Below are 25,489 nucleotides of genomic sequence, written 5' to 3'. Positions count from 1 at the left end.
TTGACATTGAGGTTCCTGAAAAACAATTACACTTTCATTTACTGAATGACCGTAAGTCATATTATTATTCAGATTTTACATCGAACGTTGTTTGAATAAATCAGCAGTTTAATTTTAGTTTAGAGTTTCATAAAGTTCATGCGGGAGTCAGCTTCAGCTTTCATTTGCAATGTAATTTGCATTTGGGATTCAGGGGCAAACCACAGACACTTGCTACAAATTGACATGCATAATGGATGCTGTTTCTGGGTGGTTATTGTTTTCAAAATAGTATGAATTATTCAGAAAGCCTATTCGGAATGCCCAAGAAAGATATCAGTCCGTGTTGAACAAACTGTTGACGAGCAGACTCTGCTTCATTTTGTTTTCCTGTGCCAGTCTTCCATCGGTTTCTGTCTGTGACTTATGAAAGTGTGGGGTGGGGATGTCGGAAGGAAGAACAGAGACACTTGCAATTAAGATGGAAATGACTTCTAAACGTTTCATTTTGCATCCTGTACCCTTAGGTCTGAAATATGGCTTTAAAAAAAAGAAAGAGAAGAAAGCAATTACCGTCTTATGTTTCCTCGTCTGGCTCGACTGAATAAATTGACCAGCTTTTGCTTTCTGCCATCAACAAACTGAATACTTTCAAGTGCTGCCATCTTTGAATGGTGAGAACTGTGGTAAAATAATGTAACACCAACTGCTAACAATAAAGGATTCAGAATGATTTGGAAAAATCTGAAGCAGTCATAAGAACAGAAAAGAACAAAGAAAAATACATATGTCTAACCTAGAGAAACTGCCTCCTTTTCAACTCCCATTTTTAAAGAACTGTGACTGCATTTCACAGCTCACTTTGAACTTAAGGTGGCAGTCGGTATGAATAGACAGCTTTGGAAAAAATTGAGAGGCCACTTTAGTTACTGAATCAGTTTCTCTGATTTTTTGCTATTTATAGGTCTATGTTTGAGTAAAATGAACATTGTTGTTTTATTCTATAAACATTTCTCCCAAATTCCAAAAACATATTGTCATTTAGAGCTTTATTTGCATTAAATGAGAAATGGCTAAAATAATAAAAATAAAATACAATAAAAAATAAAAAAACAAAGCTGAGCTTTCAGAACTTATAATGCAAAGAAAACAAGTTCATATTCATACACTTTCAAGAGTTCAGAAGTCAATATTTGGTGGAATAACCTTTTTTAATCACAGTTTTCATGCAATGGCATGTTTTCCCCCACCAGTCTTACACACTGCTTTTGAATAACTTTATGCCACTCATGGTGCAAACATTCAAGCAGTTCAGCTTGGTTTGATGGCTTGTGATCATCCATCTTCCTCTTGATTATATTCCAGAGGTTTTCAATTTGGTAAAATTAAAGAAACTTTAATTTAAAGTAAATTAAAGTAATTTTTAAGTGGTGTCTTACACAGGGTCTTTTTCCTTGGGCTGTATAATTAAACCGAGCATGAGGTGGAGTACTTTGCAAATGTGCACTGTGGTGCCGTCTCCTTTCAGACTAAATAAATCCTGAGATGTTAGCAATAACGTTTTTTTCTATGGTTTATTTATGAATGAATGAACAGACAAAGACAGAGTTTGTTGTTCTGGCATCTCCATGTTCACAGTAGGTCTGGTATCAGCATAATTAGCAGTGCCTAGGTAGTTGCTCAGGTAACCTGGAAGTATAGGAACTGAAATACAGTAATGCTGTTTCAAATATGTTTTTACCCTCTGCAGAAAAAACATTCAGGAACTTTAAGTTGCACCAATTGCTAATGCAGATGTGCAAATGGTCACACTCGTACACACAGCTTGTCTACTCCCTGTAGAGAAAAAAATATTATTATATGAACCTGTTTACATTATGTCTAATGCAAAGCATGGGCTATAGGAATATAAAGCCCCCTAACATACACTAACAAAGACTTAGAGATAGATACTGCAACAAAAGCAGGATAAACTCTTTTTATCCCCTTGATTTCAAAAGAAACAATAAATGAGCTGGTGTCCCAATACTTTTGTCTATATATTATATTTCTCATAATTACAAGATGTTCTCTCTTAGCAGTTTATGACATATATGTTCTCATAGTAACACAATATTCAGTAGACTGGGGTTCGTTAAGTCAATTTTACCACATAATGTTTTATATTATTGAGAGATGTTGTTCTCATTTTTATGTTGATGTAAAAAAAAGACAAAAACTTGAATCTTCTTAATTGAAGCATATCTTTGTTTTTAAAATAAAATATAAAAACAAGATACCTTCTCATGCATTCAGAATTTAGTTTCATTCAAAATCACTACAAAATATTTTGTAATATTGGTACGCTGAAGATGTATTTCCATTCTACTTGGCAACAATATATATTTGTAATAGTGGGACAATTTATTGAATATATTGAATATCCGTTACAAAAACAGCAGCAAATGGTTTGTAAAGCAATGAACAGAGTTGATGCTTGTGCCACATAACAGCAAAATATTTAATACCAACAAATTATAATAAGCCTTTTCCAATCTGTGCTAGAAAATATTTAAAATCTAAAGCACAGCAGTCACAACCTTTCCTTTGTTTCCTTTGTTTTGTTCTTTTGTTCTTTTTTCTTTAGTTGGAGGCATAAAAAGCAGAAGAGACGCCACCTGTTTGTATTGGTGTGTGTTTTTGTGAGTAAAGGTGTGTGTGCATTGTTCTCTGCTGGGGCTTCTTTCTTTTCAGCGCCTGCTCTCTCGCGGGGCTGCACTCGGGCTTGTTTGTGTTGTTGGCGGGGCCAGATGGGAGTTGGTTAGCTGCCCCTCGGCTGCTCGCGCTGTTGCCTCAGGCAGCAACTACATGCAAAACAAGCCCTTAAACAGAGCTAGCTCTCATGCAAAACTAATTCGAACTCGTTTACACAGGCAGGTGGCGGGAGAGAGAATAGAAGCAAGAAACAATTTTGCATGCAGTTTGCTATTCGAATAGACTGTATTCATAGCAGGTGTGTGCTGGGCATTTAAAAAGAAACTTCATTTGCCTAACAAATAGATTTCTTTAAAATGAGAAAAAAAAACTTTTTTTTATTTTGTTCTTCTCTTCTCTTTTCTTTTTTTTTAATCAAATCATCTTTTGAGTTGACATTTCTGTTTAAATGCTGAATGCTCTTTGTCTGTAGCTTCGTTTTTGAGACTGCCACTGTTTGCGGAATGAGGCACTTTGGCAGAAAATGGAGAGCAATTTAAATGTCATCTTTAATTGCTTGCTCGGTGTGTATACTTTTGGGTATTTTTAGCATAAAATCAACTGTCTCCCTTGGCTGCCAGTGTTTGTGTTCCAGCAGAGAGGCTTGTGTGTGTGTGTGTGTGTGTGTGTGTTTGAAGGAGGGAGGTGAACACAGGAGGAGAATGGTAGAGTCGAGATTCCACCCTTTTGCATAGCTAATAAAATGCGCCACAGTCATCCCCTTTCATCATAATCCATTTAGCTCTAGCCAACAGAATAAAACAGTCACATGTCTGTGTGCTTATACCTCTGTGTGTGTGTGTCTGTGTGTGTTTATGGGTCTGATTAGGGTGAGGAAAGCAGTATAAGCAGACTATAAGACGACAACCTGTGCGTCTTCAGACCACAGACACTTTCCTACCCGTTCTCTGACCTGCCTCATGTCCTGAATGAATAAGAGCCACACACACACACACGCCTTCTGCACTCACACTGCTTTTTTCTCTTTTCATATCCAGCTCATTTCATCCATCCTTTAGTTAAACGCGTTCCCACGCTTTAAATGTTTTCATCAGTGGCCATCTTCTTAGCCGCCCCCACTTCCTCTGCTGACTCTCATCATCTCTACTCAGCTGCCGTGTCTCCATGATTTGATAGATCTTTTTCATCTATTCCTGTGTCGGCTCCCTCACTGTAATTTTCGTGCCCTTTTCATCACCATTTGGATACTCTCTCTGCAGGCACGTGTTAGTTACTTCATCTACCAGAGCTGCACAATATAGAGTCGATAATTGCAAGCATACACTTGTAAAATGATGGAGCTACACAGGGTTCTTTTAGAAGGGCTGTAGGAGAACCAATTTGTATCCCATATCCACATGTCACATTTGTAATGGAGATAGAGATGTGAGTGTGAGGAATTTTTTAAATAGGCAGTGTTTCTGATACGTATATTTTTAGCAGTGTTCAGAGAGAAGGGCTGGATTACATTAGCTAACATTAAGTTGCATTAAGTAACATTAAGTTAGTCATGTAAGCTATTTTACAATTGTTAAAAGGAAAATTAACTATTTTTTACTGCTCAAACACTCTACTACTAGCACTACTACAAAAAAGGTCTCATATATTCGTAGAATGATATATAAGGTTTTTAATGGTATATTTAATCAGGTATGTTTAAGCACAAAAAGAATCAAACTCTGCAGCATATTCACCCTCCAGAACCAGAAAGGTATGAAGCAAACAATGATTATTTTTTTATATCTATGTTTTTTAAAGAGTGCTATCTGAATGAATGTTATTTCTGCATACAGACATGTCTACCAACAGTACCATCAATTTTATGTCTACATATTTTATAAGCTATAGGACTGGTCATTTATCTAAAATATTGGAGCAGCAAAACTTGGGAACTCTTGGTCACTATAGAATCTACTAGGTTTTGCCCCCTCTTGCTAACTTCAAAAGAATGTCGAACAAAATATAAGAAAAAAGATAAGAAACAAGAAAGCTACTTACAGTTTGTGAGGATGGTTTGGGTTGTCCTTTGCCTTTGTGGAACTTGTCTTGAGATGGTGAGAACTACCAGGATTGGCTTAAATTTTTTTTTTACACTGCTTCAGTGTCCTTGCATGTCCTTTCACTTCAGTGAGTGGTAGCCATGGCATCCATTACTGGTGGCATTCGTGGGAATTATGGGAATTACAAGAATTGTAGGCACTGACACCAGCATATATCTCCATCCAGAGAAAGTTTCCAGTCTTCAGAGCAGTTCAGTCAAAGCATTCACTGTTTGTCCCAACTCCTACAGCCAGAACATCTCGTAACCAGTGTTTTGGGGGGGAGTCTTTGTACATCCAGGGGTGCCCTCATCATTTTGACTGGGTGTTCTCACATCTGCGACGGTTCTGCTGCGTTTTCCCCCACTTTTGAGAGTTTCTTCACCTGTAAAAGAAACAGAATTGACTGAGAACTGCGAACAGAAGTTATTCGCATTCCGATTGCACCACTTCCAAATCTCCTCGACCTTAAAAGAACCGCTCTCGTCAAAACAGAAGCTTTGAAACTAGGGAAGTGAAGTTCAGTGTGCAGAATTAAGTGGAAAATCTCTTTTACAGACATACGCTTTAAGCCATGGCCCAGACCGAAACACAAATACAAACTGGGTCACTTTGCTGACGGGACTGAAGAACAGCTCTGCATGATAGCACTGGATACTGTACACCCCCACACAATCTGCACAATGCCTAACATGAGACATTTTCACATCTTACTCTAAATATTACAGTATGGTGGCATGAGAACATTTCAAAATTAGCCTAAAGCATTAACTTATTAATAATAATATATTCAGAGGATGGATCACGGACTAGAAAACATGCACTGGATGGCTGCTATGGAATTTGAACAGGGATTTAATGTTTGGAAACCAGTAGATTTTGTTTTTTTTGTTTTTTTTCTGAGCTAGATTATTATGAAATCCAGAATAGTTGGTTGAGGTTTAGCTAGTTTAAAGCTGCAAAGCTAACAGACACAGCATCTGGCCTCAGCAGTTTTTATTTTGTGGAATAGCCAAAATCATATCAGCAGGTCTTGGAGCCTGTTAGTTGTGATGCTAATAGTTTTTTTTTTCTGAGCTGGATTCCTTACTGATAGTTGTTGACCATGTCAAAGTACTTTTTATGGTGTTTATTGGGATTTCTTTTGGTTAATCAAAGGAATCCCATGCTGCCGATTCTTGTTTTTTTTTTTTTTTTCTTTTGCTTCTCCTTTTTCTCTGCTCTGTGTGCGAGTGTGGTGGCTAAGGTAACTGAGGTAAATAAGATCCATATGTACAGGTGAGATTTTTCCTTTGCTTGCCTTTTTTATGACCATTACCTTAATAAGCAAACGTCCAGCGCATGATATTCATGCGATTTTATACAATGTTATACCTTGAAATCGGTTACTGCTGCAGCCCTAGGTGAGAGGAAAACAAAAGACTGGGCCTCGTTTCTATGAAGTGACAGATGCACACCTCTGCCTTGTAAATTCATAGCGAGCATGTGCGTGTTTGATTGTTTCTTGTTTATGTTTGCCACAATGGCCATTACGGGACCCTGAGTTTTACACTTGCGGCCGTTCTCTTTCTCCGTAGCGCTGCACTGTATTTCCCAGTCGAAACATGTGGCTTGGTTTGCAGAAGAGTTTGTAATTTTTAAAGTCTCTTCTGGGGACCATTGAGTTCCACCATAATGGCTCCAATCAAAGAGAAGCAGCGTTCAGAAACAATATTCCTGATGTACAGTGCACAGTGTGGGCAAAGTGCAGCGAGACAGAAGGAAATGGATCACTGGAGAGCCGTACTGGCCTGCGTGGGGAGACTGCGAACATTTCCAGCTCTCTGAGTTAATGCAAAAGGAATGAAGCTTCAGCCCAGTAATAATGAATGTGTGGGCTAATTAAAATCAATAATGTATTTGGGGATTTTTAGCCAATCGATGCTCGCAAGTCGGTGGGAAGAGGCAGAAGCAGACGCAGCAGCTGTAGGTGAATATTCAGACACACTGCTGGTCAGTGGACTCTCAAACGCACTATATGTTGATCGTTCATGACTTACATGTTCCTTTTCCCCCTTTTCTTTAATTCCTATTAAGCACAAACTCTCTCTCGTCACCTCTCACCTTTCACGCTTTCACTCCTCACCCCACCTTACACTGCTTCTCACCTCTTGTGCTCTTTCTCGCTCTCTCTCACTCCTTTTCTCTCCCTTGTGCTCTCTCTGTCTATTTTTGTTCTCGTTTGCTATGCTGTCGCTCACTTCTATACTGTATACTTGTATTCTTGCACATTCTTCTCTCGTGTGTAATGCTTTCTCTCGTTTACACTCTCTATCTCCATTCTTTATGTATGCTGTTACCTGTGCTTTCTTTATTCTCTCTCTCGTGCTCTTTCACCTCTTGTTTGCTCTGTTGCTATATTCACCTTGGCTTGCCCTTTACCTTTATTCTTTCACTCTGCTTTCTGTTCTCTCACTTGCTTTATACCTCTTTATACTCCCTCTAGCTTTCACTCTCATGCTTTTTGTTCTCTCTCTCTTTCTCTCTCTTTCTTTCATTCCTGCTTTCCTAGTTCTGTTTAGTTCAAGATAACTTTGTTGGTCTCACTGTATTTAGTGCAACACTGCCAAAGCATTAGAACAACAAAGGAGAACTCCTTTCCTCTTTCTCTTTCTCCTTCTCTCTTGTGCTAACTCTTTCTCTCTTGTACTCTTTCTGACTCTTCCTTACTCTTATTCTCCCGATCTCCATTCCTTTTTCTTGCTCTCTCTCTCCCTCTATCATATTCTTTCTCTCTTTCTCCTCCTCACTCTCACCTTTTTTGTACTCATTCTGTTTTTTTCTTTCTCTTGCTATTCCTCCCCTTTCCTGTTTTTTTTTTCATCCACTCTCCTCCTCTCTCTCTCCTGCTCTCACACTCACTTTTTTCTCTTTGTCTCTCACTCGCTCTTGCACTCATTCTCTACCTGTTTCTCTCCTTCTCTTATTCTGTCTCTTTGGTCTCTCTTTCTCTCTCTCTTTTTCGATATTTCTTTGGCACTCTCTTTATTGCTATCACACTCTCCCTGCTCTCTCTCTGTTTCTCTGCTCAGAGGCAGAGTTATGTGTTGTGCTGGTAATAATGAGATCTACTAGTCGCGTATATCAGAGCTGCTGTCACACCTGGTCGAACTTCTGACCTTTGACCCTGACTATGGGAGATTGTGAGGGAGTATCTGTGCAATTCTCCATCTGCTGCTCGCGACACACTGCTGCTGCTGCTGATGGCACGGAGATATTCTAGAGATATATCAGCCTGTTCAGCTTCAGTAGCTTTCAGAAAATTGTGGGCTCCTGGAAAACGGTGACATGGGTAGGGGTGTGTGTGTGTGTGTGTGTGTGTGTCAAGCTTGGAAATGTGTGACAAATTTTCTATTGTGTGTTTGCATGTTAACACCTGTGAGTGTAAGTGAATGAGTGAAAATACTTAACCACTCTGTGCACGTAATCCTCCCCAACTCTGCCTTTCAATTTCTCATTTACTGAGAGAGAGAGAGAGAGAGAGAGAGAGAGAGAGAGAGAATGACAACCTGAGGGAGAGCTTGTGGGAAAGGCAGATGGAGAAGTATAGAGAAGAAGGAAGATTGATGAATCCATTCGAATGAAATTTGGAGACAGAAATTACTGTCAGGCCAAGTAGGGTTTAAGCCCACCGGAGCCTGAATTCACAACACTGACACACTTACTTGCACGCGCACACACACACGGACACACACGCCCACAGGCACGTGCACAGTCGCACACTGACTGGGCTTTGTCTTAAGATCATGATGGAACATGAAAAGTTAATGGCCTATCTCATTCCTCACACTGCTTTGTCATAAAATATTACTAAAGTACATCATGAAAAAATGATTCCGCCGCAGATCCAGCTCATTATTAATTCAGGGCCCGGCTTGATGAATGGCGTTGTGATATAGGGCCGTGAAACAATGTAAACAAACAGTGATTTGTGTTCCTGTCTGGTCAGTAGCCCGTGAGAATGGTAATAAAGCGCTTGGTTAATATGAGATGATTGAAATGTTTCCCTCAGGGCTCGGCTACTGTACTGGATACTGTGTGTGGGTGGGTGGGGGTGGTAGGCCAGCCATCCAGCCAGCCAGCGAGCGTGCGCTCGCAGGGACGGACAGACGGATGCGTGCGCCTGTCTCTGTCTGATTTCCCGGTGCGGTTGGGGAGACGGATGCAGTGGTGCCGGAGAAGTGGCCGCTAGCACGGTTGTGTGTCAGGATGTTTTTCGGCACCCATATCAGCACGCTCTTCTGAAGCTGGTACTTGAAGCCTGGAGGCTATAGAGTCCTGCTGAAGCCTTGTGCTCAACCTCAGAGTCGTCTTTAATGGAGCTCTATACCCACAGCTCTTTCGAGTGCTTTACAGTGTTCTGCTGGCCGTCGCTTAATACAGCCTCCAGATCAGTATCATCAGATAAACAAGGCCGATAGCTTAGAAAAGCTAGTAGAAATTACACAGTATTTCTTACATTTACTTTGACATTTATTGCTTTGCAGAGAGTTTGAAACTAAGATATTTCATGTTTTATCTGGTCAGCTTACTTTGATTTGTTAATATACATGCATTCCTGCATCTCATATTGCAGACATGCAACATATTCCAAAAAAGCTGTGACGATAAAGCGTTTACCACTTTGTAATGTTGCCATTTCTTCTTACAACACCTAAAAGATATTTTAATACTGAATCTTAATACCGATTTGTCTGACCACAGCACATGTTTTCACTTAGCATTGGTCCATCCCAGAGGCTTCCAAGCCCAGATAAGTTGATGCCACTTCTGGTCATAACATAATACTTCTGTTTTGCACAAAAAGGTATTACATTCCAATTGTGAATAAAATTACTTATTGTTGTGCTTGATATATTCCTTGCCTATGTGGTTCTTTTAGCTATGAGCTATTGTTGAATGACCTTTTTTGTGTCAAATCAGGTATCACACATGCTTGTGCCCTTGACCTTTACTCACTGAAATTTTTCTTAATTTCTTAAAGGGGCACTAAACCCCCAATTTTGTCTGATTTCATCCTCAGATCAAATTTGAAAAATACAAAAAAAAAAAATGAAAAGAAATGGTAGGGGCACTGGATGATGTGTGGGTTTAGGGGTGGGGCAGGAGGGAGAGTTGATGGCAGTAGTGTGCCTCTGATAACGATGAGGTGCAGATGGTTGGACATCATTTTTTCACCAGTATTATTGTTTGATTTGCATATTGTGACTGTCTGCAAACCAAAGTGCTCTGAAATATCATCCTCGTTTTTAGCACAGTTGAACCAATACTTTTGGTTGTTATGAAAAAATCTTCATAAAACATTAAAACTACACATTAAACCTTCCAGCCTAACAAGAATCGGGACACCTTAACCCTAGGGATAAACAACAAACGGAGAGGTAGGGTTCAGTGGTAGGGTTAAGTGGTGAAATGGGATTGGGCCGTAGACATCTCATCACTCCAGTGACCACTGTGATTTTGATATTGACCCTCTGACACCCTCAAATCATATACAGTATTCCTAATTTTCGCTTGCACACTTTCTGGGAACCATGAAGCGAGACTAACTGAGTTTGTGACAGATAGCATCCTGATTAGGCTGCTCTTCTGCTTTTGACCAGTCAGTGTGCACTTGGAGCGGGACTTGGTTCTGATTGGTCTGTCTTTGTGCTTACTAGGCCTTGGATTGGCGCTGCCTCCCCGAAACTAGTTTTTTGCAGGGTGTGATGTTTGAAATTCTTCCTATAACACTGGGTGTAAACTATGTATTTGGGTAAAAAAAATAAATAAATGAATAAAAGGTGGGATAGATATTTTTTGCTAAAGACTATAACTACACCTATAATTTCTGTTCAAAGCAGGTTAGATCTGATGACATTGATGCTTGATCGCCAGCCTCAGACCCATCATTAATGGAACTGCACTCCAGAGTGCCCCTCTTGAATAATCTGCAGTCTCACCGCTTAATAGATGTTCTACATCACTATCATCAGCTAACGAAGCTTCAGAGCTTCCTTATCAAAACTATCCGTGGAGCTCAACCTAATTATGTAGCATTCAGAAGCAGGAGAAGGAACGTAATTGCTACACAGAGGTGCTCTGACAGGTACTCGCCACAAACACCTTGATGAGAGGTGTCTGGAAACCATGTTTCTTCCCCCCGTACAGCCTTAGATCTTAAACTGCCTGTGGCTCTGAATAGTAATATATATGTGTGTGTCTGTGTGTGTGTGAGAGAGAGTGTGTGTCTGTGTGTTATCTGATGATAATTAACTAAAGGTAATCAAGGATAATTCGGTGATGGGAGGGAAATCAGTGGGAGACGCACAGAGACAGAAGGATGTGACCAGCCTCTCAACACACAGCCGCACACAGCAGCCTTTTAGCATGAACAACCACACAGAGCGAGAGAGGGAGAGAGCGAGATGGAGGGAATGAGAGAAAGAGGGTTCAGGGTAAAGGGTAAATAGCGGGGAGAAATAAGAGGCGCTATGTTTTTGTTTGTTTGTTTTTCCATTAAAGCAATTTGTAGACCATGTTCTTTTTCTAGGTCTCTAACACTTTCTCTCACATTCTCAAGTTTTCTCTTTTTCTCTTTCACCATGAAGATTACCATGTCTCTCTCAGCTCAGTTCTTTTCATTTTTTCCCCCACCTTCTCTTCTTTTCCTCTCACTTTTTCTTCTGTTTATTTCTGCTTCCATTCTCTCTTACGTTTCTCTCAGTCTCTTTTCTTTGTCTCCACTTTCTCTCAGTGTGTCTCTCTCCATACCTCTCTGTATCTCCCTCTCTTCACCTCTTTCTCACTTGCTTCAGCTCTTTATTTTTCTCGTTCTTTCATGCTGGTGTTCTCCTATTGTTTTTTTTTTCATCAGTCCAGCTGCTTTTCTCTTTTTCTTTTCTGTCTATTTCTGGTTTGTTGCAGTTTCTTTCTCTCTGTGGCCCCTTCTCATTTGCTTTAATTTTCTATCTTCTTTGTTCACTTGCTTGACTTGTTTGTGGTATTCTGTCCTTTTTTCTTTGGCAATCTGCTTTCCGCCTCTCTCTCTCTCTCTCTCTCTCCTTTCTCTCTTTTTGGGTTTCTCTCTCTCTCTTTCTCTCTCTCTCTCTATCTTTCTGTACATCACTGTCTTTTTTTCTGTCGCTCCCCTCCAACTTCTCTCTATTGATTTTCTCTGAATCTCTGTTCTCTTTTCTCTCAGTCATGTCTTTCTCTACTCTTTGTGCTGTCTGTCTACACCTTTTCTCAATCACAAGAGCGCTCTTTCTTTTCTGCTCTACTTTCTCGTTATAGATCTCTGTCTCTCACATGCTTGTTCTCTCTGGTCCACATGAATCCGTGTATCATTCGTTCATTTGATATTCAATTGAGAATCAAAATCGGAAAATTGAAAAACCAATTCGTTTTTTCGTTTTTGAATATAATACCAAAAAACGAATAACGGCTTGTATTTTGTATTTTTATTTGGTTATCCAAACAAAAATTGGAAATTTAAAAAACGGACCAGGAGCCGAATTTGATTTATTGCTGTAGGCAGCATAACGTATATAAAAAAGTATGTAGGCGGCAATTCACAGAATAACATTAACTAAATATGACATTTAGCTACGGAACGTTAGACAAACACCTGAAAGATCCTGCCGATTTTTTCTGTTGTCATATCGTCTTCTTTCACTGCAACGCGTTTAGTTCCTCTGAACAAGATAAAACTCTCCATCCTCAACTCCATCCAAAGCCTACAGCAATACAGACTGTGTAGATAACACTGCAGTGAACTCCCGCGCAACAGAAACCCACCAAGAATAAACAAATCAGTAACTTCCGGGGCACACAAATGGGTCAAGTTCAAAATCAAAATCAAATTCGGCTCCTGGTCCGTTTTTTAAATTTCCAATTTTTGTTTGGATAACCAAATAAAAATACAAAATACAAGCCGTTATTCGTTTTTTGGTATTATATTCAAAAACGAAAAAACGAAAAAACGAATTGGTTTTTCAATTTTCCGATTTTGATTCTCAATTGAATATCAAATGAACGAATGATACACGGATTCACATGATTTCTCTTTTTTGCTTTTTCTCACTGTCTTTCTTGTGATTTCACTCTCCCTCGTGTCTCCTTTTTTATGTACTTTTTCTTCTATCAGCTCTCTCTCTCTCTCTCTCTCTCTGTTTTGTCTCTGTATATCTCTGTTTGTCGCTCTTTGTTTCTCTGTCTGTGTTTCTCTTTGTCACCTGCTTGTTGTCTTCTATATGTTTTTGCTTGCTCATCGACTCTTTGTCTTCCTGTCCCTTTTTTATCTCTTTCTCACTCTTACTCTTTCTTTGTCTTTCTTTCTCTCTTTTTTGCTTGCTCTCTCTGATGTGCTTTCTTGCTCTCTTACAGTTTCTCTCTCTCTTTCTGCATCTTTCTCTCTCACTATAATCCAGTTCAGGTCTGCTCTGTTTACAGTGCTAATTTGTGAAACATTAATACTTGAATCGATTATTTTTTCCTGCTTGTTTTCAGTGCCTTTAGATTTAACTGGCTCCCATGAGGGTGTGAGCAACGACTTTCAGCCCCACTGAAGTCAAGCACAGCTAGAAAAATTGCACTGTGGAAAACGAGCTCAAGGTTGATCTTCCATTATGCCTTTAACATTCACAGAACCCAGCGTTCCCTTCAGCGTTCTGTTTTTCGATGGACAAGGCCGCTGTCTTCAGTTCTGGACTCTTTATATAGAGTCCAGTGTGTATCTTGTTCATGGCTTGTCTAATTTTGTGTGTGTGTGTGTGTGTGTTTTCCACTATGCTTTTAACCTCATGTAACTTTCAGAGAGGCGAATTTTAAGATAGATTTTTTATTTGTCCTGTTCAGTTTGCTGTGGACTCGATGCTTTTAATGTTTTTCACTTTTCACAGTGGATTAGTTAAGCAGAGAGAACAAAACGCCTAAAGAAATCTTTCATTTTTCATCATGTGGAGCAGATTGTTTCAGACTGTGTGAATGTTTTGGAAATTGCTACATAAAGCTGTTTATCCAAGTGAGGCTGTTTTAAATTAATGCAGTTGCATACATTGAGATATGATGTACACTGACATGCTAAACCTCATGGGACAGGAACCAGTATTGTGTTCCATGGAAGCTGAAGAACGCTCCACTGACCTGAGAGGTGTGTGTGGGGTCTCCTGCATTGGATATGGATGTGATTTCTGCCAGATTTGCTTCTCTGTTCACATAGACAGTTCTAGCCATATGACACCTGTCATTATTGTTACATAGAGATTTGTTGTTTGCTGGTATGTAAATGTTTAAAATATCAGATATGTCACCTTAAACAATCTACACTGACGTACGCCACAAGTCATGGGATTGCAGTATGTAAATTGATAATGAAGGGTTACTGGAGGAGAGGGCTTGGGAATTTTCACTCTCAGTGGACAGTGGAATGATTGTGACCGGCAGCATCTGGCTAAAATTGATGACAATGCTAGTTTCATTGTATTTTGTTCTATATACATGTCAGTATATATTTGTTCTATGTTATACAGCTGGTATGCAGTTAAAACACACTTGCCACTCAGGGAAATGGTATAAACCCCTTTTTATTACTGCCTGACACACACACACACACACACACACACACACACACACACACACACACATACACACAGTGTAATCCAGCTCTGTCTAAGGATTTAGTGCACTGCACACACACTTGGTGTCATCTTCGGGTGAGTCTAAGCTGAAGTTCTGTCTGTATCGTGGATTTAAAGCTGGATTCAGAACGTTTTCTACTGGAGATTTAACTTTCTCCAACACATGCAGGGTGTGCTGGTAAAGGTAAGAGGGTGCTGTAAAAGCTGCGCAGTAAAGTGTGTAGAGGGGGTCTAACAGGATTTACTACACACACACACACACACACATATATATATATATATATATATATATATATATATATATATATATATATATATATATATATATATATATATATAAAACACAGCTGTCAGCTCATGCTTCCTCAGCATATTTCTCCTCAACCCTAAACAGACAAACAGTTTTGGAGCAAAATGATAGGAAACCATGACCGAAATTAGGACAAAATCCACCCACTTCCCCTTAAAGGCCTCATTCCTCTAAAATCGACTTTTTCTTGTTCTTTCTGAAAAACAGTAGGTCTCAGTAGGAGTTGTAAAGTTGTATATGAAACTGTTCTTCAACACCCATTGTCTGCATTGTAGCTGGCAAAAGAAAATACTCGAGTCAATCAGAAAAAAACACACCATTTCTACGTCAACTCATGAGTTCATGGCCTCGCCCACCTTAGCTCGGAACAGCGCACAGACAGAGCTGAAGCCGGGCTGCAGCAGAGCAGACACTGTTAAAGTAACTATGACGAGAACAGTAAGGCTGCTTTCACCCAGCAAATGTGTTTGTCTTAAAATGTTAGTTTAGTATATATATATATTTTTTTTATTCATGCTGCAGTTTCATTACATACGACTCGTTAAACTGTTTCATACGTGAGACCAGCATTCTGTTGAGAAGTAATCTTCATTGGACAGTCTTACTGGGGGCCCGCCCTGCCTTGACTGCAGCCTTTAGGCTTTAAATCTTCTCTTAAATCTCCTGATGAGCAGTTCTCGAATGAGGCTGCTGTACAGCTCCAGCATTATTGAGTGTAATGTGAACTGTGTAAACCATGCTGCTTAATTCGCTAGGTGTTGAGAGGAGTGCATGTAGAACAAAGCATCGGTCTTTGATGAAGATTAGGATGAATATTGATTGCACTCGGCCTTGTGTGGCCTTGTATCTAATAATGGTTGAAAATGCATTTACAAGAGGCTGCAGCAGGCATTAGATTTAGTCTGCTCTCTCCTAGCTCTGTGTGTGTGTGTGTGTGTTTTTGTGTGTGTGTGTGTGTGTGTGTGTGTGTGTGTTTGTGTGTGTGTGTGTGTGTTTGATGTTGCCCTGTATGTAGCAAATCAAATGGCTCTGAATCCAATCTCCTCACAGTTACACTCGGCCTAGAATAATTGTCACATTGTCAGACCATCTCTAGTTCAAACACTCTCTCTCTCTTGCACTCTCTCTCTCTCTCTCTCTTGCTCACTCTTTTTCCATCTCTCCTTTTCTTTTATCTCTCTCTCTCCTCTCTGGTTCTTCTGTCTCTCTCTCCTGCTTTCACACTCACACATACGCACACACTCACACACACCTGACGTGCGCGCGCACACCTGACACAGCACTGTATAAATACAGCCCATTAAATTTGATGCAGTGTTTTGCGACTGAAATAATTTATGCCCTTCCTCTTCCCCCCAATTCTCTTTCTCTTTCCTTCTGCTTTTTCCCCCTTTCTCTCTCTCTCTCCCTCTTTCTCCCTCTCTCCCTAATGAACTGGTAAATGCTATAAACAGGACGCTCATCCTGTCATCCGTGTTCCAGTCTCTTCCTCTGCTCTTCCTCTTTCTCCTCTCTTGTCATATTAGTCAGATTAGATTTGATCTCATCTCCTGCTGTTATTTTACAGGGTCTTCAGCGTCTCTGTTCTCTGCTTATTCCGCTCCTCGCTGTCTGTCCTTCCGTCTGTCTGTCTTTCTCTTTCTCACAAACACACACACACTCCTCTGCTTTCTTTTTCCAGCTTTTATGTTTTCTTTTCTTTTATTGGATTTATGCACGAACAGCCTGACACCCCCTCTAACACACTGATAACTAATCTCTCTCTTTCTGTCATCTTTCACTTTCTCTCATGTCTTTCTCCTGCGCTGTCTTCTTTCTCACACGCAGTCTACCTTGTCTTTCTTTTTCATGTCTCTCATACTTTTTCTCAGACAAATATTTTGCTCTACTTTTTCATTTTAAATATTTCTCACTCAGATTTCTTCTAATTGCCCATCTTTTTCTTTCTTGTCTTTTTCTTCCTCTCCTTTCTCTCTTTCCATCTTTTTCATTTCTCTTTCTTATATCTTAGTTTCTTTTCTCTGATTGCATTTACCATTCTCTTACCTTTCTTTCTCTCAAAGCCGTTTTTCTAATTTTTTCTTATTTTCTTTTGCCACCTTCCCCTATCTTTTTTTTAATAGTTTGTTTTCTCATCTCTCATTTTCTTAGTCTTTTGTAATCTCTCTTATCCTCCTTGCTTCTCTCGCTCTCGTCATTGTTTTTCTTTCATCTTTTTTCTTTCTCATATATAATTTTGTTCTCATTATTCATCATTCTTTGTAATTTATTTTTATTTCTCGACTCATTTTTTCTTACTTATCTTCCTCTTATTCTTTATACACACCTGTTGTATTTTTATAGACCCTTTTCTCTTTTTTTTCTCTCATTTGTCACTTTTTCTTTGTCACTCAATCTTTTGTCACTCAAACGTTTTTTTCTCTTTCTTTGATGTTTTCCCCTTTCTTAATTACTTTTTCTTTCTCTTTTTATTTACCTGCCGATGTCTCTCATCTCTTTTTCAATTCCATTTTTCTTCTTTGTCTCTTTCTCTGAGATAATGTCCCTTATTTCTGTGCCCTTGCATCCCCCTTTCTTCCTCTCTCTGTAGCGTGTAAATGATGCAGTGGCTGGAAATAAACAGGCAATTTAAGTGCTGACTTCTTCACAGCTCCTCTCTTTCCCTCTCTCTCTCTTTCTTTCTGCTTTATAGAATACCACACACACACACACTTCTCAGTCTTTCAGAAGATGCTCCTGAACATCAAACACAATTGTCCAGATAAACACACGAGTGCAGCACGTGCACACACCTCTGAGGCGGAATGAGGAGAGGCGCCAAATGCTGGTGTTTATTTTTATGTGTCCCTAAAGTGAAGCTGTTGATTTGCAGATCTGTGTCTTGGGCTTCAAAACAAACCCCTTTCTGAAGGTGGTCCTAAACAGCGTACAGTATTGTGTTTTTAGTTAAATAGAGTCTGTCCTTTTATACAAAGTGGAGTTTTTGCATTTAGGTCAGTGAACACAGTTTAACACACACCACTAAGAGAGCAGCGAGTGAACCCAACCGTGTTCAACAAACAATCTCTGCTAAGCTGAACAGGATTAGCCTTCCTATGGGAGGCCTCCGCACTTTTTTTACAGCTCAATTAGAGCCAAACTACTAGGCACCATGCGGAGTGTGTGTGTGTGTTGTGTTTGTGGGTGTGTGCATGCTTGTCTGTTCTGCTCACATTACAGTATTAGTATCAGTTTGATGGATTCACCAAGCATGATTAAATAAATAAATAAAAACTCTGCATGACTGAATCTGTGTGTGTGTGTGTGTGTGTGTGTGTGTGTGTGTGTGTGCACGGCGTGTGCGTGTGATATAATGTTTTGTAATGACATAACAATTACAGGCCTTGGTGTGGGAGGAGTCCAGCAGTCTGAATGACTTAAACAGGAATCAATTTGGTAAACTGTACTTGTGTTTTTAATAAGTTTACTAATACATGTGTTCCATACATTTATGAAAGATTATTACTGCAAGCATTTCATCAGATTTCTGAAGTAAATATGGCAAATTCAAGCCCATATTAGACTCTGCTGAAGAGTAGAAGTGTGCAGCACATATAACTGAGCACTGTTCTGTAATGCACAGCTAGATCTCTGGTGTAGTTGTTGTGCTATGCAAAAATAAATAGGTTTAAATGCTGTTTAGTAGATAAAATCTCCACATTGCAAAAATAATAATAATAATCACGAAAATGTGGTGTCTGTAATAGTAATTAATATATCTATATATGACTAATGTCATGGACAGACATGAGTGTGGAGCCTCTTACTTTGAATGTTGATTTTTCTACCACATCGCTTGTCTGTCCGCATGGGCAGTTCTAGCCAGATGCCACCAGTCACAATCATTCCCACCAAGTGTGGGTGGTAATTAGAGCTGCGCAATATATATCACTTAGCATTGTCATCACAAGGTGCACATATGCAAAAATCTCTGTGCAGGATTTGCAATGTTAAATAATTTTAAATATTTTAAATCATTTAAAAAACTGTTCTCATTTGCTATTCTATCTTTTGTCAGATGCAGATGATATTTACCCAATATTATGGAATAAAAGAATATTCTGCAACAGGAATTAAGGAAAAACAGTATTTTATAACAAATGTTTTTTTTGTAAAACAAGGAAAAAATATATTTTAGCTATTTAATTTCTTCAATGGTAAAAACAAAAAAACAAAATGGCAACAGTAATGAAAAGCTGTTTAAATTTATTTGATTCAGCTCACAAATTTGCTCCTGTTTTGCACATGCACCCTATTTTTAATATTAAAACTTTTATCACAAAAAAAATGAATTGCCATGTATTGTTTAGCTGTAGTGGTAGTGCCTTCTTTGTCGTATTTCCAGTAATCACATTATATTGGGGATCGAGGAATGGTGTACGCCTAAACAACTTAGTCTCATCCATCGCTCACTGTGTATTTTAACAGCAGTTTGAAAAAAAGTGATTTTATTTATATTACAACATTACAAGTGATAATGGAGTCTTTCAGGTAATTAGGATGGTTATTAAAAAAATATTTTAAAATATTTAATAACATTTATGTTTTTAATCAGCATTTTCAGCCTAGGGATAACCTGTAGATATTTAATTTTCTTTGCATCCATTGCAGTGGAAAACATTTATTTTTACAGTTTGATGCATATATATATATATATATATATATATATATATATATATATATATATATATATATATATATATATATATATATATAAAGGATGCATATTCCAACCCAAATAGTCAGTTTTTGAGAGTGAGCAGTGTCTCTGCAGTATGCAGCAGAGCAACAGAGCTGAGCTGTGCAGGTAAATACAGAGCAGGCAATACTGACTGCAGTGAGCATGTCAGTGTGTGAGTGTGTTAGGAGACCTAAAAACACATTTAATGATGTTTTTAGGTGAAATTCCCTTCAGACACAGAGCTCTTCTGAGTCGTGGGCCTGCTGCAGCGCATGATGTGTGGGTCAGCGTATGAGAGTTAGTGCTTTGGTTGTGAGTCTCTGGGGTCTACGTACGTACTTTATTCTCAGTGAAGTGAAACACTTATACACACTTCACTGCCGATTGGAGTCAACAAGTAGGGCTTTACCAGCTTAACAAAACATTATCAGTTTTATGCAAAAACCTTTTATTTACCTTTTTCTCATGTTTAGTTTTTTTGCCATTCATGGAAATCCATTTTTTGCAAGACAGCAACAAATATTTAGCTTTTTAGATCTAGTCTCTAGATTTGTTTTATATTTATTATCTCAGAATTGGCAGCACAATAATAGTATCGCTTTTTCCCATTTTTGTCCAGTTTCCAGTTAATAGTTATTGGCTCCCCCTAAAACTTGATGATCTCAGAACAGGACAAATAAGGTAAAGTATGTAATTCTTCCAAGTCATGTGATGTGCCACTGCATCTTTTTAATCTTTGCCTAACTGTGTATAGTTAAACATATGTGTAGAACTGCAACTAACTGCCAGTTCTGTTATATCGGCTAAAAGACGTCGGCAGTGGCTAGCATCATGCTGAGTGATGGAAGGAGAAGGAATTCTGCCCACCTACCCACCCAGAGTGAAAGAGGTCCATTACACTAAACCTGTGATCTTGAACCTGCCTTCTACTCATGATTTGAACAATCAAGAGCTTTTTTTAAATAACAGTCTAACACTGTTCACGTACAAAAAGTGCAGTTAATTATATTGTATGGCTTCTATAGCTGTATTCACACTGCTAGGGAAATGCAGGCCTTCTATAAACTGATCTATACAGCTCTGGTAATTGGTTGCATTCATAAACTTGGACCTTTGTGTATCGCAACTTAATAAGTATAGCTGACTAACAGAGCAGTAACAACATCATTGCATTTGTTTTATCAGTTATCAGAAGAATAAGACGTGAAGTTAATATGTGGTGTGTAGGAATGTCTCGATTCATGTCTCTCAATTTATTTTTTTAATTAACAGAGTACTTTCTAAAGTCGAATTTCCATAAACACAACTGCCAACTATTAGTAAGAATAAATTAACATTTCCAGGTGAAGTGACTCAAATGAATTTTTTCTGCCTTATATATCTCATTTTTAATTGATGTATTGACATGTCAAATCCAGTCTTTTTAAGTTACTTTAAGTTATTTAAGATAACACCCCAAATGATTCTGAGGGCTCCTGTTATCTCCTACACCAATATATTCCTAAGTGAATGTATTGATGTAAAAGTCAAAGCATGATTTCTGATCTGGCTGTTAGCATTGCTGCTTATGGAGTATGTAAAAGATTTTAGTATCACATATACAAGTGGTCCTAGATTGGATATGTATCCTACTAGTGGGCATGTAGCATTATTGTAAACCATTAGATCCAGTTGTATTTCATGTGTGTTTTTGATTGTGTCGCCATCATCCTGAACCGGCAGCATGGCAGAACAACAATGGAGGAGAAATTCAGCTGCAACAACAGTCAGTGGAAAGGATGAAAGCAACGTGACACATACAGGTCAATTACAGCTATCAATGTGAACTGTAAAGATCAAGCCTAATCTGTTCTGAGGGTAAAAAATGACTTGTAAATGTAACCAAAGCTATGTTTAGCCCGCCAGCCTTATACATTTTTTTGGCATATCTATCATATCATTGTACCCAGATTTTTGATTGTTTGGACCACCAGAAACCACATGAAATCCAATGTTTGGAAATTGGATCAAAATAACATTTTGAGGTGGTTTGAAATGCAATTACAACTGGATTTGTACAGATGTGTCTCAGTCTGGATGCTCTAGCTGCTCAAATCGGATTGCAAATTGTCTGTATTGTCACTCACAATGTTACAAACAAAACATCAAATCGAGAGTGACCGAAGTACAGGGGACCAAGAAGAGTGGCAAGCATAACTGAAATTACTGATGATCTCCTTATCAAAGCAACCCACGCACATATGGTTGTGATGTCTGGACATATGAAGTATGATCTGATCACATGCAAACAGCCATGTCCTACTAGATCTGATTTAAGAATGTGAACATAGCCTTAGTAACTCAAATCAGATTTGAAATAACCATGTGGCTTTTTCCTGTTCAGAGTGCCAAAATTCAATTGCCAACCAATTGGACGTGATATAGTGCTGAAACTGGTTTAGACGCGTGTGAGGATAAAGGGAAGTGGTTGCCCCATTAGTGCAGAAAATGTGATGTGGTGCCCTCACAACAGGAGAAACTGTACTTGATGGTAAAATTTAAAGTTGTCAGTGATAGATACAAATAATTCTACTTTTGGATTTGCATCTATTCCATCCATGCAAGTGTTCAGTTTTATCCACACCCCCCTCAAAAATATTTATATGCCAGGGGAGCATCATACAGTCTGAGCTGTAACCTGAAAACCTTACAATACAGCAAGCTTTCTTTGCAGCTGTAAAGATTACATTTAGCCTAATAACAATGTAATTACCATATTTTTCGCACTATAAGGCGGACCGTACTATAAGGCGCAATACCAATAAGCGTCTGTTTTCTGGTCTTTTTTCATACATAAGGCACACTGGATTAAGAGATAAGGCGCAATTTAATAGACACTAAGGTCTCGCCGCTAGGTGGTGGTGGGGGGTAGTAAAACTAAGTTAAGTAAAGCTAGGCTAAGTAAACAAAACTGTAAAAAATACTATGTTAATACTATGTTAATCTACACAAATTTCTTTTTATTTGGGTGAGGTAAAGCATTTACGTTTATTTGAAGTAAGCTTAGATTGCCGAATTTCTCCAGTACTAAGGCTGGTGCATAAGCATTAGTGGCTAAGCGCTAGCAGTTAGTGGCTAATGCTGCCCGACAGCACTACACTTAGAAACACTGAGTGTTCCGTTAAGCCAGGGTGATATTAGCTAGTGGTTCATGTAGTGGTTCATTCAATGCGCAGGCTACAGTCCAACATACTCGCCTCTGAGCTACAAAATAGCTAACGCGGTTAGCGGATAATGCTAATGCTGCTCCAGCAGTGCTACCCGGGATAAGCAGCAGGCTACAAGCCAATAATACTAACCTCTGAACAGGAAAATAGCGGTTAGCTGTTAATGCTAATGCTACTCCAGCCACGGTGCTGTAAAACTAAAGTAAAAGTGTTACAATGCTGGACTGCCCTCCGAACAGCCAGAGACTGCCAGTGATATGTTGCACAAACAGTATTAAGAGGTCTGCTGTTGTTTGGAAAGCTTGTGTTCGATGTTCCACAGCTTTAAATCTCATTTTTTATTGTTTGCATATTTGAATCTGGGGGAAAAAAGAAAAATCTGCTGGAGTTGGATTAGTCTACACTTTCAAAACAAAAGCCCATCCCTTCATACTGCTTACTGAGTAGAAAAGCAAATGATCAGGGTCTGATCTGGTACCTGCTTTTGCATGAGCTGTGCACTTCTTTGCATGTGTCGAAGTCTTAAAGAAACTCAGGCTACATTGGAAGCGAACACTGGGCCTCCTGAGTGGACGCACATTTTTCAGCCACCCTCACGACTCCACACCCCCCCCACTCCATCATAGCCCCATTCAGACAGTTAATAGGGTCTGGGACATTCCGTCAGCAGTGCTGCAATATTGTAAGAATCTCTCAGAGCTGTGGTTCACCTCAGCATGGTCAGCCAGCCAGCCTGCCTCCAGCCGACCTGACCTCCAGCGCTAGCCACTGCCGCCGGGCTCACGGACAACGCAGCCTTTTTGTTCGCTGTCCGGCGTGCAGAGCGTTCAGCCACAAGTCTGTGTGTGACAGAAGCGCACTTGATTCAGACTGAAATAAATCACTCGGTGCAGATGACTAAAATGGCCACATTGATTAAGGAACAGGACTGACGTACATTTAGTGGTGTCTATGACAACCCTGGCCTGGCAGAAGATGAGACAGAACTACTCATTGTTGTGCAGGAGCGGAGGCCTCAACGGAGAGAGACCAGTGTTTGTGTGTGTATGTGTGTGTGTGTGTGGATGAGAGGGAGGAAGGGAAGGAGAAAGACAGATAGATGCAGTAATGTTCTCTCACTGTGCTGGATAACACACTGTCCATGCAATCGCTGCAGGATTCCCTCCACCACAAATCTACTGAACACTAACTGCTGTACACGCAGCGTCCATTAAGAGATAAACGCTTATGTAAAGAAAATATATAACAATAAAAAAGCAGTGTTATCTCTACCTGCTTCTGTTTCTCTTTTTTTCTTAAACTCCAGAGCAGCAGAAGTGCTCTAGTTATAATCTGCTTGGATGTGTGTAAACACTGGAGTCAGTAGCGCTTGATAAAGTAGAGTTATGTAACAATAACAGTTGCTTCACTTTGAGACGTGTAGAGTTTTTGTAGCATTAGTGCTTTTGTGTAAGCATGTATTTGGTGGAGATTTGCTGCATGCAGGGGGTACATAACATTAGCCTCTTTTTCCCCATTCATCACAGACATAGAGTGACGGAGTGTTTGCAAAGTTGGGACTGAATGAAACCATGCAGATATAAATAAAATGGCTTGATATAGTAAAAAACATTGTAAATTTTATTTCATTTGTGGTCATTGCTTTTGTGATGTCACAAAAATCTTCATATATACATAAAGCAACACATTCTGCCTACAGCATTTTAAGTACATATAGTGGTTTAAAAATGATTTTGGTCTATAAATCTATAAAAGTAAAAGTTTAAGGGCGGAGGGGTAAAAAATTATGAAAAATTTACAATTTAGTTTTTTTAATGTGATGTAATAACCATGAATACACGGTCAGTGCAGTTTTAGCTACTTTTTTCTCATATAACAGTTTTATTCACCAATTCCCTTTTTTGTTTTATTGGGTGCATTTGTGCATGCACAGGTTAGGTTTATATACATATCGTATTATTTTTTTATTAACTATAACTTTGTTCTAATTAAATGTCCTGCCTGTGTTGTGCCTCATTCACTCCTCATACCTTTAGTGTGAATAGTCAGAGCTAAAGAGCTACAGGCTGAATGTGGTGTATGTATGTAAATGAGTGGTTTTATGTGACATCAGGAAAGTGATTGATTCAAAGCAGGTCGTTTTTGCAGCTTAGTAACCATACTTGCACTTCATGCACTGGGTAATGAACAATACATTTGAAATGTTCTTTTACTTAAAAGTAAGACGAATAAGAATGTGGTGAAAATTAGTTACTATGATGTTGGCACTTCAAATTAATGATATTAGTACCAATACTACTATTGCCAGTCATGTAGGTCAGAGATGCATACACTTTTAACTTGTACATTTACATATACACTGCAGTATAAAAAAGAACAGAGAGCTCAATGTCAAGTAAAAGTAAAGCCACCACAGGTCTTGCTCTACCACCCCATTTTTTTTGTCTCTAAACTGTCTTTCCATTTCCAGTATCTAATTCCAACAGTTTTGCCTATGCTAATATTTCCATAGTTTTATTTTACCCCATAAACTAGTTTTTAATTTATTTTGTTACATCGTAAGAAGTCAGGTTTAGACTTAGGAATTAAGTGACTTGCAGTCTAGACTAGAAAAAAAAGTGTGCATTACATGGTGTAGCAGATATTCCTACTGTACTGTACAGATTACATGCATTGATTTTCTAATAAAGAATGTAAATATATAATAAATAAAATTCTTTTGAATTTAAAATAAAACACTAAATGTGGCACACACAAGTTTGTTACACTTCATGAATTAGCATTAGAAATATGAATCCTGTCCAGTATTTACTTGACTGTTTATGGTATAGGCCATTTGTTGT

General features: G+C 38.9%; 2 protein-coding genes across 2 annotated transcripts in view; one reads left to right on the top strand and one right to left on the bottom strand.

Moving 5' to 3' along the window:
- The window catches only part of flrt1b (fibronectin leucine rich transmembrane protein 1b), a 33,643-nt gene that overhangs the window by 3,981 nt on the left and 4,173 nt on the right, over positions 1-25,489 (bottom strand). The window contains exon 2 of the mRNA XM_007246388.4: positions 4,711-5,136. The gene's annotated coding sequence lies outside the window, so the exon portion shown is untranslated. The remainder of the gene's footprint in view (positions 1-4,710; positions 5,137-25,489) is intronic.
- The window catches only part of LOC103040631 (mono-ADP ribosylhydrolase 1), an 85,955-nt gene continuing 74,301 nt past the window's right edge, over positions 13,836-25,489 (top strand). Inside the window, exon 1 of the mRNA XM_049484410.1 lies at positions 13,836-13,923. Within this exon, the coding sequence (XP_049340367.1) occupies positions 13,836-13,923 (88 nt within the window). The remainder of the gene's footprint in view (positions 13,924-25,489) is intronic.

Source organism: Astyanax mexicanus, chromosome 10 (genome assembly GCF_023375975.1).
Source record: "Astyanax mexicanus isolate ESR-SI-001 chromosome 10, AstMex3_surface, whole genome shotgun sequence".
NCBI classification, from domain to species: domain Eukaryota; kingdom Metazoa; phylum Chordata; class Actinopteri; order Characiformes; family Acestrorhamphidae; genus Astyanax; species Astyanax mexicanus.
This window is presented reverse-complemented; position numbering and strand designations above follow the sequence as displayed.